The sequence below is a fragment of the Hippopotamus amphibius genome, chromosome 10 (genome assembly GCF_030028045.1).
Source record: "Hippopotamus amphibius kiboko isolate mHipAmp2 chromosome 10, mHipAmp2.hap2, whole genome shotgun sequence".
Classification (NCBI taxonomy): domain Eukaryota; kingdom Metazoa; phylum Chordata; class Mammalia; order Artiodactyla; family Hippopotamidae; genus Hippopotamus; species Hippopotamus amphibius.
In genome coordinates this window covers 52,489,133-52,502,454 of record NC_080195.1, presented here as the reverse complement: position 1 = coordinate 52,502,454, position 13,322 = coordinate 52,489,133, and the positions used below count along the sequence as shown (strand labels likewise).

The window sequence follows — 13,322 nt, the reverse complement described above, 5'->3', positions numbered from 1 at the left end:
CAAGTGTACTTTTCTGCTAGTATCCAGATATAGTTTTTGGAGACTTGCAGCCAAAGCACCTTCAGAGACAGATCTCTTGAATTCCTTATTCTTTTAAGGAATAATTACGAGTTCATACCTAGTAAATTTCTTTTAAAATGCTACCTTACAGGCTAGACATAAAAATTTGTTTTTTAAAATTTTGTAATTCTCATGTGCTGTTAACTAAAAGTGGGTATTTTCGTATGTGGGATTTCATATATCAACTCATTTATTAGCTTTCAGTTCCTCTTGTTGGCTCCTGGTTTCCTGGCTCAGGGAAAGTAGTTATTCTAGTCTGAAATGCAGGACAGTAAGATGCATTTTTATAGAAGACTTTGCTCTCAGTCTGAGATACCTGTGTATCTCCTACTTTATAGACATATAAATATGAAATAGAAATTATATTTGGAAATGATATATTAGACTTGAATAATATTTTCCTGCTTCGTTTTAGAACAGATGCTTCTTTTCAGATGCCTAAAGAAGTTTATGAAGATCCTGATGTTACTGGAAAGAATCGCTATAAATATTTTGAAAGGTAGAAAATAATTACTGATGAATATGAGCCCTAGTATTATTAGAGACCTCTGATAGCAGCTCTCATTTTGAAGTGCATGCAATGTGCCAGGCATCACTTTATAAGTGCTTTACATATATAATATCAATTTTCAGAACAGAAATATAGGATAGGATATATTATCCCCATTTTACCAGTAAGGAAGCTGATACCAAGAGAGGAGAAGTAAATAGCTCAAAGTCACGTAAATTGGCAAGTGGCAGAGCTGGGGTTCCAACTAAGTCTGCCTGATCTTAGAGGTACTAACTGCAAGTAAAGATATATATTTGAAAGCAAAATGAAGTCATCAAATGAAACGAGATAGAGCAAAGACACCATGACAGCCATAGTGCAGGGAAAAGCGTTAAAAGGGGGCAAATAGGTGACATTTGGTCTCTTTGTGTGAATGTTGCCAAAACCAACATGGTGAAAAGATTCATTTTGTTTCATTTCTGATTTATCCTCATATGAGAATCATATACTCAGATCAGATTAAAATAAGATGAGGATTTCCCTGTAGGTCCTATCTGAGTTAGCGAAATAGTCTTGATGTCGTATCTACTTAAGCTCATTTGAGAAGGTAAATTTGTAATCCACATTATGAGAATTTTTTTCAAGAAATGTTAAATTCTTAACATACTATACTCAATTCCTAGACTTTTGGGGGGAAATTTTTTAAAGCAAGTCATTGGGAATTTCAGAATATCTCAGGGAACTTGAGAAGTTGCTGGGAACTAATGACCAGCTGAAGCCCAAGTCTAGGGCACTGTTTCTCAGACTGTGGCTTGTTTCCCATCTGCAGAGAGCACACTGGGATGTTTATTAAAAATGCAGATTCATTGGCTGTACCTCATATCTACTGAATCTTCTGGGCTAGACCTGGGAATTTGCGTTTTAAACAAGAATCTTCCCACTCCCCAGTGATTTTGCGTATGCTACAGTTTGGGAATTACTGATATAAGAAATATTCAAACGCACTGATTTCAAGGGACAAATATTAGCAATGGAAGAAAGCTCAGAGAACACACAATACAAAGTCACACACGTTAGTGTTTTCCTTTCTCCTCCAGGCCTTTCCTTCCATTTTATCAACAGATGCCATTCAATGTTGTTTTTGCATCAACCAGGTAAGTAGCCATTATTTTAAAACTTTTTTTCCCAGTTTATTTTATTTATTATTTGCTTCCATATTTGTTTCCAGAGGATAGTTCTCTGAATCAACATTTTTAAACTATGGATCACAGACCATTAGAAGGTCTTCTAGTGGATCACGAGCAGCATTTTAAGAGGAAATAGAATAGAAAATAACCAGGAGCGTCAGACATATTGAGGGTAGTTGTTTTTTGCTTGTAACTTCTGTTTTGAAGAGATACATACATATGCTTATATGTATATAATGGTTATGGTATACAATGTATGTCTTATTATGAGTTAATGGTAAAAAAAAGTTGAAAATGCTTTAAATGTTCTCTTTTGCTGCTCTGAAACACATACTTATTTGACAACAGTTCTTCGGCATTTCATCAAGAAAACTAATCAGTGAAAATAGTTTTTAATACTAGAATTTTATAATTTAATAATCATCTAATCTACATAAGGCAATGTGCTATACAACGATACGTAAAACATGCTGTCTGTCTCACAAAGGAGTGTGAACCAAGGTGAAAAGAAAGTAAAGGACAAGGGCTGAATCTGGGATTATTGTGTAGTTCCCCTGACGTTGGTTTTAGGGCAAGATAGCAGGTTTGATAAAGTGTTCCATTAAAAATCTGATCTTTGCTATACTCTTTCCCATGTCAACGTAACTTAGTATTTCTATAAGAGAAAAAAATCCAAGGTAGTCATGAAATGAATAGGAAAAGAAACCTTTTTTAAGCTCTCAGATTTCTGAATAGAAAGATAGGGTTTGACTTTCAAACATGCATTTAAAGGATATGGTTACTCATAATGATATAGCATCTTATGAATAGGATGTATATTATCAAAGGTCTGTAATCCTCAATATAAGTGCAAATTATGACCTCAGTTCACCTCTAATTTTTTGAGACTGTGTATGGATACCTTTGGCTCTTACATGCATGGAGGAAAGATCCTCTGCTGTCCTCCTAGACAGCAGCTTTGTGTACTGTCTCTGTGTATTATCTGGGGTCATCTGCAGACTTGTTTTCTATGAAATGCTGTGTATGAGCAAAAGAGAAGCTATAAGACAAGTGGCTCCCTATAATATCTTTGATAATTCTTTAAAAGTAGGCTCACTGGATCTGCTTTGGAGGTCATAATTACATTAGGGATAAAAGTTGTTCAGGGACTTCTCTGGCAGTCCAGTGGTTAGGATTCCACACTCACTGCCTGGGTTCGATCCCTGCTTAGAGATCTAAGACCCTGCATGCCGCACGGTGTGGCTGAAAAATAAGTAAGTAAGTAAATAAATAAATAAGTGTTGTTCAGTTGATTGTGAAGAGTTCTGAGGTCTACAGTGATGAACACCGGGCCTCTCCACTCCTTCCTAAATAATTGTGACATAAGGGATAAAGATTTCCTTTAAGAGTTAAAGCATGACAGTTGACATTCTAGATATTCTCTTTCTTTCTTAGACATTTTAAAGAATGAATCAGTAACCCTCTGTGAAGTCAACTCTGGAATTCTGGCAGGGTTGAGTTTCTGAGCAGTGAGGATGATTCCACCTTATGTTAGCAGGGATGGACTTGTCTGGGGACAGCTGGCCTTCTCCAGCCACACCCTTTCCATGGCTAGCCGTTGGAGCCTTTATTTTGGACTCTATGTAAGCATCTTGGTGAAAGGATAAAAAGTTAATATTTTTAAAATGTTCAATAGTGCTTTCCAGTTCCACATATAAGGAACTTGGAAGTTGCCACTAACCGAAGATTTTAAAGACAAACGGGCAAATTCAGGAAGTAATAGCTACCCAGAACAGAAATTCATGAGTAGAAACTGCCCTGAGAGCCATTCCCAGGTAGGAAAACCTGAACTATAATTGACAAATTGCTGGCAGTTCAGTGTGGAAAACTCTGAGAATGAAAAACTCCAGGAGGAGTTTTGTGATTTACAATTTTGTGATTTACCTCCAGGAGCTCAACCAGGTTCTCATGGTAAATACTGGAGAAAAATCCCCACATGCTTCTGGCAGGAAGAGGGAAAAAGCAACCACTTTGAAGTATGCCAGAGCACTGTTCTTAACAAGAGCAGCCCTCAGGAGAAGCTAGGTAACCAGAGCCTAACCTGCTGGGGTATTATCAGAGCCTAACTGAGAACGGAAGGAAATACCCAACTCCAGTCCCTTTTCGCCATCCTGCCCCACCTAAGAGGGGAAGAAAAAACTGAAAAACACTTATGAAGCTCATAGTCTAGAGGCATAGGCTCACTAAAAGAAAGACCTAATCTTATGACAATAGAATGCTTCCCCTCCCCCCACACCTTACCACCAAATTACTACAGGCCTATTTACAGTTTTCTTACCCAGCATATCATGTGTAGATGTAAGAAAAATTTTACAAGGCACACCAAAAGGCAAAACCACAATTTGAAGAGACAGCATAAGCATCAGAGCGAGACATGGCAGAGATGTTGGAATTATCAGAACAGGAATTTAAAACAACTGTGATTAACAGGCTCTGATGAATAAAGTAGACTGCGAGCAAGATCAGATAGGCAATGTAAGCAAAGAGATGGAAATTTTAAGAAAGAACTAAAAAAGAAAAAATGCTAGAGATCAAAAACACTGCAACAGAAATGAAGAATTCCTTCAATAGGCTCATTAGTGGACTGGACACAGCTGAGGAAAGAATTTGTGAGCTAGAGGATATATCCATACAAACTTCTAAAGCCAAAAAGTGAAAAGAACAAAGGCTGAAAAAACCAGAATATCCAAAACCTGTGGACAAACACAAAGGTATAGCATACGTGTAATGGAAGTACCAAAAGGTGAAGAAAGAGAGAAAGGAACAGAAGAAATATTTGAAACAATAATGACTGAAAATTTCTCCAAATTAATGTCAGATACCAAACTACGGAGTCAGGAAGCTCAGAGAACATCAAGCAAGATAAATATCAGAAAAGCTACACCTCAGCCTATTATATTCAAACTAAAGAAAATAAAAGATAAAGAGTAAGTTCTGACAGAAGCCAAAGCACAAAAGTACCTCACCTACAGAGGAACAAAGATGAGAATTACATCTGACTTCTCAGAAACCAGGCAAGCAAGGAGAGAGAGAAGTGAGAATTTAAAGTGCTGAGAAAAAAAAGTCAACCTAGACTTCTGTATCCTGCAAAATTATCCTTCAAAAATGAAGGTGGTAGTCTCCTTCTAGTCCATGCATAATTGAGATGCTAAAAAAAAAAAAGGTGAAATAAAGAACTTCTCAGACAAACAAAAATTGAGGGAATTTGTTGCCATTAGACCTGTCTTGCAAGAGATGTTAAAAGAAGTTCTTTAGAGAGAAGGGAAGTAATATAGGTCAGAAACTTGGATCTATGTAAACCAAAGAAGAGCATCAAAGAGAGAATAAATGAAGGTGAAATGAAAACTTTTATTTTTAACAGTTTATTCAAAATAATAAGAGCAGCAATGTATTTGATTATATATGCTTATGTATATATCATATATGCATATATATAAGTGAAATGAATGACATCAGTGATAAAAGAGATGAAAGAAGGAATGAGGATTATTATGTTATTATAAGGTACTTATAGGGCTTGAGAAGTGATACAGTGTTATTTGAAAGTGGACTTGGATTAGTTGTAAATGTATATTGCAAACTCTGGGGCAATCACTAAAAATGTAAAAAAATAAAGGGGAGTATAACTGAGAAGCTAATAAAGAAGAGAAAAATGGAATCATAAAATCTGATTAAAACTACAAAAAGCAGAAAAAGAGTGGAAGATAAAATAGGAATAAAGAACAAGTGCAACAAATAGATATGGTAGATGTTAATCCAACTATCAATAATCACTTTGACCATCAGTGGTCTAAATGAACCAATTAAAAGATAGATATTTTTAGTGGGTCAAAAAACAAGAACCAACTATATGTTTTCAATAAGAAACCTACTTTAAAGACATATAGATTAAAAGTAAATGGATAGATTAGAACGGAGTAGAGAGCCCAGAAATAAACTCATGCATTTATGGTCAATTAATCTATGACAAAGGAGGAAAGAATATACAATGAAGAAAAGACAGCCTCTTCAATAAGTGATGCTGGGAAAACTGGACAGCAGCTACATGCAAAAGAATGAAATTAGAACATTCTCCAACACCATACACAAAAAAACCCCTCATAGATCTAAATATAAGACCTGAAGCCATAAAACTCCTAGAAGAAAACATAGGCAGGGGGACTTCCCTGGTGGTGCAGTGGTTAAGAATCCACCTGCCAATGCACAGGACATAGGTTAGAGCCCTGGTCTGGGAAGATACCACATGCCAAGGAGCAACTAAGACTGTGCACTACAACTACTGAGCCTGTGCTCTAGAGCCCGTGAGCCACAGCTATTGAGCCCATGTGCCACAACTACTGAAGCCCACACCTAGAGCCCATGCTCCACAACAAGAGAAGCCACTGCAGTGAGAAGCCCGTGCACTGCAACGAAGAGGAGCCCCTGCTCACCACAACTAGAGAAAGCCCACGCACAGCAATGAAGACCTAACACAGCCAATAAAAATAAATTAAAAAAAAAGAAGAAAAAGAAACAGACTCATAGTTATAGAGACCAAACTAGTGGTTACCAGTGTGAGAGGGAAAGGGAAAGGGGCAATATAAGAATAGGGGATTAAGAGGTACAAACTATTATGTACAAAATAAGCTACAAGGATATATTGTACAGCACAGGGAATATAACTGATATTTTAAAATAACTATAAATGAAGTATAACCTTTAAAAATTGTGAAATACTATAATGTACACCTGTAACGTATAATATTATACATCAACTACACTTCCATAAAAAATGTAAAAAAAGAAAACCAAAGTAAATGGGTAGAGAAAAATATAGCATGCTAACACAAAGAAAACAACAGTAGCTGTAATGATTTCAGACAGAGCAGACTTCAAAACAAGGAAAATTATCAGGGATAAAGAGAGGCATTACATAATGATAAAGAGGTCAGTTCTCCAAGAAGACATAATAACCCTTAACGTATATGTGCCTTATGACAGAGTGTCAACGTACATGTGGCAAAAACGAATAGAATTACAAGGAGAAGTAATTCACTATCATAGTGGGAGACAGCAGCACCCTCCTGTCAGAAGCAGATACCTCTAACAGGCAGAAAATCAGTAACTTAGTTGAACTTAACAATACCATTAATCAGGTGTATATAGTTGGTATCCATAGACTGTTTATTCAGGAACAGCAGAATATACATTCTTCTCAAGCTCACATAGAGCATTCACCAAAATAAGCCACATTTTGGGCCATAAAACACACTGTAATAAATGTAAAAGCATAGGAATCATACGTCTGCTCTTAGACTATAATGGTACTAAACTGGAAATTAAGAACAGGGAGATAACTGAAAATCCCCAAATACATGGATATTAAACAATACATTTCTAAATAACATATGGGTCAAAAAAGGTATCTTGAGAAATTTTAAAATATTTTAAACTAAATGAAAATAACAGTACAAATTATAAAAATTTGTGCAATGAAATGAAAGCAATGCCTAGTGGAAAATTTACAGCATTGAATGCAGGTATTAGAAAAGAAGAAGGATCTAAATCAATCATCTAAGCTTCTACCTTGAGAAACTAGAAAAAGAAGAGCAAATTATATCCAAAGCAAGCAGAAGAAAAGAAATAATAAGAATTAGCATAAATCAATGGAATTGATCAAGGAAACTGATAGAGAAAATAAGTGAAACCATGAAGTTCTTTGAAAAGGTCACTAAAACTGATAAGCCTCTAGCCAGACTAACTAAGAAAAAAAGAGAGAGGACACAAATTACTAATATTAGAAATGAAAAAGGATCCCCTTTTCAACTATAGATCCTATGGCATTAAGAAGATAATAAAGGAATATTGTGAATAACTATGCCTACAGATTTGATAATCTAGATGAAGCGAACTAATTACTTGAAAGACAATTTGCCAAAACGCACACAAGAAGAAATAGAAAATCTGAATAGGCCTATATCTATTAACAAATTTTTGAATTGGCAATTAATAACTTTCTAAAACATAAAGCACCAGGCCCAGATGGGTCTGCTGGTGAATTCTACCAAACATTTAGGGAAGAAATTATACCATTCTCTACAATCTCTTTCAGATAATAGAAGCTAACTCATTCTATGAGGACAGCATTACTCTAATACCAAAAACCAGACAAAGACGTTAAAATAAAACTGTAAGCCAACATCTCTCATGTATGTAGGCATGAAAATCCTCAATAAAATATTAGCAAATCAAATCCAACAATGTATAAAAAAAGTTATGCACCGCAACCAAGTGCAATTTATCCCAGGTATGCAGGTCTGGTTCTGCATTTGAAAATCAGTTAATATAATGCATCACATCAACAGGCCAGTCATATTTAGAGGCACAAAAAGTATTTAATAATAACTAATACCCATTCATGATAAAAACTCTCAGTTAACTAGGATTAGAGAGGAATGTCCTCAACTTTATAAAGAATGTGTACCAAAAACCTACGTCATACTTAATGGTGAGCAGCTCAAAGCTTTTCCACTAAGATCAGGAAAAAGGCAAGGATGTCCCACCTTGCCACTCCCTTTCAACATCATAGTGGAAGTCCTATGATGTTGGACTTATTGGATGCTAATTCAATAAGACAAGAAGAAGAAATAAAAGGTATATAGATTGGAAAGGAAGAAATAAAACTCTTTTAGCAGGCAACATGTTCATCTATGTAGAAAATCAGAAAGTATTGACTGAAAAAAAAAAAAACCCTGCTGGAACTAATAAGTGATTATAGCAAGGTTGTAGGATATAAGGTTAGTATACAAAAGGCAACTGCTTTCCTATATACCTATGTAGAACAAGTGGAATTTGAAATATAAAACACAGTGCCATTTACATTAGCATCAACAAATGAAATGTTTAGGTATGAATTTAATAAAATATACACAAGATCTATTTGAGGAAAACTACAAAACTTTGATGAAAGAAATCAAAGACAAATAAGTGGAGAAATATTCCATGTTCATGGATAGGAAGATTCAGTAGTATCAGTATGTCAGTTCTTGACAATTGAGTTATAGAGTCCATGTAATCTCAATCAAAATCTCTGCAAGGTATTTTGTGGATGTTGACAAAGTGGTTCTAATACTTAAATGAAGAGGCAAAAAACTCAGGATAAGCAGCACAATATTGAAGGAGAAGAACAAAGTTGGACTGATACAACCTGACTTCAAGACCTACTATAAAGCTATTATGATGAAGAAAGTGTGGTATTGTGGAAAGGATAGACATAGATGAATGACATAGAATAGAGAACCCAGAAATAGACCCACATAAATATAATCAACTAATCACTGACAAAAAGAACAAAGGCAATACAGTGGAGTGAAGACAGTCTTTATAACAAGTGATGCTGGGACAACTGGACATCTACATGCAAAAAAATGAATTTAGACACAAGCCTTACCCCCTTCACAAAATTAACTCAAAATGGATTACAGACTTCAATGTAAAATGCAAAAATATAAAACTCTTAGAAGATTACATAGGAAAAAACCTAGATGATCTCGGTGATGACTTTTTAAATACAGCACCAAAGTCATGATTCATTAAAGAAATAATGGATAATCTGGACTTCATTAAAATTTAAAACTTCTGCTCTACAAAATACAGTGTCAATAGAATGAGAAGACAAGCCACAGACTGTGAGAAAATATTTGCAAAAGACATATCTGATAAAGGACTGTTAATCCAAAAGAAGTCTAAAACTCAGTAAGAAAACAATCTGATAGTAAAAAAGGTCAAAGACCTTAACATATACCTCACCAAAGAAGATATACAGATGTCAAATAAGCATATGAAAAGATGCTCTACATCATGTCATCAGGGAAATGCAAATTAAAGTAATATACCACTATACACCTGTTACAATGGCCAAAATCTGAAGCACTAACACCACCAAATGTGGAGCAGCAGGAACTTTCATTTTTGGTGGGAATGCAAAATGCTGTAATCACTTCAGAAGACGGTTTGGAAATTTCTTACAAGATTAAGCATACTCTTACCATGTGATTTGGCAATCCTGCTCTTCGTACTTACCCAAAGGGGTTGAAAACTTATGTCTATACAAAAACTTGCACACAGATGTCTATAGCATTTTTAATCATAATTGCCAAAACTTGGAAGCAACCAAGATGTCCTTCAACAGATGAATGGATAAACTATGGTTTATTATATTAATTATATTGGGACAGTATAATATTATTCAACATTAAAAAGAAATGAGCTATCAAGTCATGAAAAGACATGGAGGAACCTTAAATGCGTATTGCTAAGAGAAAGAAGCCAATCTGAAAAGGCTACATACTGTATGATTCCAACTATATGTCATTCTGGAAAAGGCAAAACTATGGCGATTATAAAAAGATCATTGGTTGCCAGGGGCTTGGGGGGAATGGAGAAAGGATGAATAGGAGCACAGAGGATTTTAAAGGTAGGGGATATACTCTGTATATTACTATAATGGTGGATACACGTTACTGTACATGTATACATAGGCATGTAAGGATGTGTCCATGCCCACAAAATGTACATCACCAAGAGTGAACCTTAATGTAAACTGTGGAGGGGGTGATTGTGAAGCATCAGTGTAGGTTCGTCAATAGTAACAAAGGTACCGCTCTGATGAGTGATGTTGATCATGGGTCTGGCTGTGCAGGGGGCAGGCGGTATATGGGAATTTTCTGTACCACCTTCTCAATTTTGCTGTGAACCTAAGATTGCTCTAAAAAATTGTATTTAAAAAATGCAAACATCCGAGTTCGTAATAACAGAACAAGATTTGCTAGCTCTGTGAAGCTCCTCTTTGTGTGTAGTTTTATTGGGGCTGGAAGGGAAAATCTAGAAGACTGTGGGTGTGGCAGGCAGTGCTGCTCCTGGTAGTGGCTGGTCATAGAAGAGGAAGGGCCTGGATGGAGGGAATAGAGCAGTAGTGGCTGCTGTAAAGATACCAAAGCCAAATGAAGTGAGACTGAGGATGGCATCGGGACAAGGCAGGGCTCAAGCCAAGTAGGGAGCAGATATGGAGTCTTTCTGGTGCTGAGTCCTGACTGAGGTTGGGCAGAGCTGGGAAAGAGATTTTCGTTCTTTCTTATTCACATTTTACTCTCCCCTAAAACCAACTGAAATGGAGAGAAAAAGAATAGGTTGGAGAAAAATAACAAGTTAGCTGGGAAAGAAACTGTACTATTAAGTTACATAGGACTTTTGTCAAAGTAGCATTCCTCCTTTGCCTCCTTTCCTCAGACCCTCCTAGAAGGGTCCCAAGTCAGCAGAAAGCTTAGTCAGAAGGATTCCTCAGGCCTTACCATAATCTTAGCACATTTGACCAGATGGGTCAAATGTGAAATTATTTAATTTGGAAAACAATTTATTCTCTTGATTCAGGCTAATGGTGTTATAATAATATTCACATGATCTGATGATAAAGCTAATTTGAAGTTATTTCCTCAAGTAAAATGTTTATAATAGTATACTTTCTGCTGAAAACATAAGAAACTATATGTATATACTTATACTGTCTTCATATGTTAGAAATTAATAGCAACTGCTGAAAAAATGATTTCAGTGCCTGTTAGAATTCAGCATTAAACAATTTAAAGTACTGTTCTATCACACACAGGTTGAACTGCCAAATAGACACGTCTTTCTAGCTGTCTTGAAATGCATTTTCTCTGAGCTAAGCTGTACATGCTGTGCTCATGTACAGCTTAACTTATGCACCTCCCATTGCCTTTGACTTTTTCATAACGGAAATCTCTTTTTGTCCATTATTTATTGTTTATGTAATTTAGCCGATTCTTCTACCAAGTAGAAAACATGATTTATATTAAATGGAAATGATTATATATATTTTTCTTATTTTATAAGTAGTATATGTACAGGTAAAAAAAAAGTTAGAAAATTCAGAAGACTATAAACATGAAAAAAATTCTCTCTATAATCCTACTAGCCAGAAATAATTGCTTTTATTATTGTATATCCATCTAGACATTTTTATATGCCTAATAACACAGTCTTTAAAAACATAAAAATATACTGCTATTGTACATACTGCTTTATTTTTTAAAGAACTTTTGAGATATAATTAACATACAATAAACTGCATATATTTGAAGTATACAATTTGATATTTTTTTCTTATTAGTAATGTATGTATGGCAATCTCAGTCTCCCAGTTCATCCCACCCCAACCCTCCCCTGCCCCCCATCTTCCCCTCTTGGTATCCATTTGTTTGTTCTCCATATCTTTGTCTCTATTTCTGCCTTACAAATGGGTTAATCTGTACCATTTTTCTAGATTCCGCATATATGTGTTACTATACGATATTTGTTTTTCTCTTTCTGACTTACTTCACTCTATATGACAGTTTCTAGTTCCATCCATGTCTCTACAAATATCCCAATTTCATTCTTTTTTACAGCTGAGTAACATCCCATTGTATATATGTACCACATCTTTATCCATTCCTCTGTTGATGGACATTTAGGTTGCTTCCAAGTCCTGGCTATTGTAAATAGTGCTGCAGTGAACATTGGGGTTCATGTGTCTTTTTGAATTATGGTTTTCTCTGGATATATGCCCAGTAGTAGGATTGCTGGGTCATATGGTAATTCCATTTTTAGTTTTGCAAGGAACCTCCGTACTGTTCTCCATAGTGGGAATTTACATTCCCACCAACAATGCAAGAGGGTTCCCTTTTCTCCACACCCTCTCCAGCATTTACTGTTTGTAAATTTTCTGATGATGCCCATTCTAATTGGTGAGTTGATACTTCATTGTAGTTTTGATTTGCAGTTCTCTAATAATTAGTGATGTTGATTAGGTTTTCATGCGCCTCTTGGCCATCTCTATGTCTTCTTTGGAGAAATGCCTATTTAGGTCTTCTGCCCATTTTTTGATTGAGTTGTTTGTTTCTTTGATATTAAGCTGCATGAACTGTTTATATATTTTGGAGATTAAGCCTTTGTCTGCAAATATTTTCTCCCATTCTGAGGGTTGTCTTTTCATCTTGTTTACAGTTTCCTTTGCTGTGCAAAAGCTTTTAAGTTTCATTAGGTCCCACTTGTTGATTTTTGCTTTTATTTCCATTACTCTAGGAGGTAGGTCAAAAAAGATCTTGCTGTGATTTATGTCAAGTGTTCTTCCTATGTTTTCTCTAAGAGTTTTATAGTGTCTGGCCTTACATTTAGGTCTTTAATCCATTTTGAGTTTATTTTTGTGTATGGTGTCAGGAAATGTTCTAATTTCATTCTTTTACATGTAGCTGTTTTCCTAGCACCACTTATTGAAGAGGCTGTCTTTTCTCCATTGTATATCCTTGCCTCCTTTGTCATAGATTAGTTGACCATAGTTTATCTCTGGGCTTTCGGTCCTATTCCATTGATCTATATTTCTAGTTTTGTGCCAGTACCATATTGTTTGGATTACTGTAGCTTTGTAGTATAGTCTGAAGTCAGGGAGTCTGATTTCTCCAGCTCTGTTTTTCTTTTTTTTTTTTCCCCCTCAAGAGTGCTTTGGCTAT

The 13,322-nt window shown here is 35.6% G+C and overlaps 1 protein-coding gene across 4 annotated transcripts in view; it reads left to right on the top strand.

Annotated features, from left to right (window-relative positions):
- Positions 1–13,322, top strand: part of CFAP91 (cilia and flagella associated protein 91) — a 122,758-nt gene that overhangs the window by 11,193 nt on the left and 98,243 nt on the right. For all 4 annotated transcript variants that reach the window (XM_057697567.1, XM_057697570.1, XM_057697569.1 and 1 more), the window contains exons 4-5: positions 476–559; positions 1,648–1,704. In XM_057697567.1, coding sequence (XP_057553550.1) covers positions 476–559; positions 1,648–1,704 — 141 coding nt within the window. The remainder of the gene's footprint in view (positions 1–475; positions 560–1,647; positions 1,705–13,322) is intronic.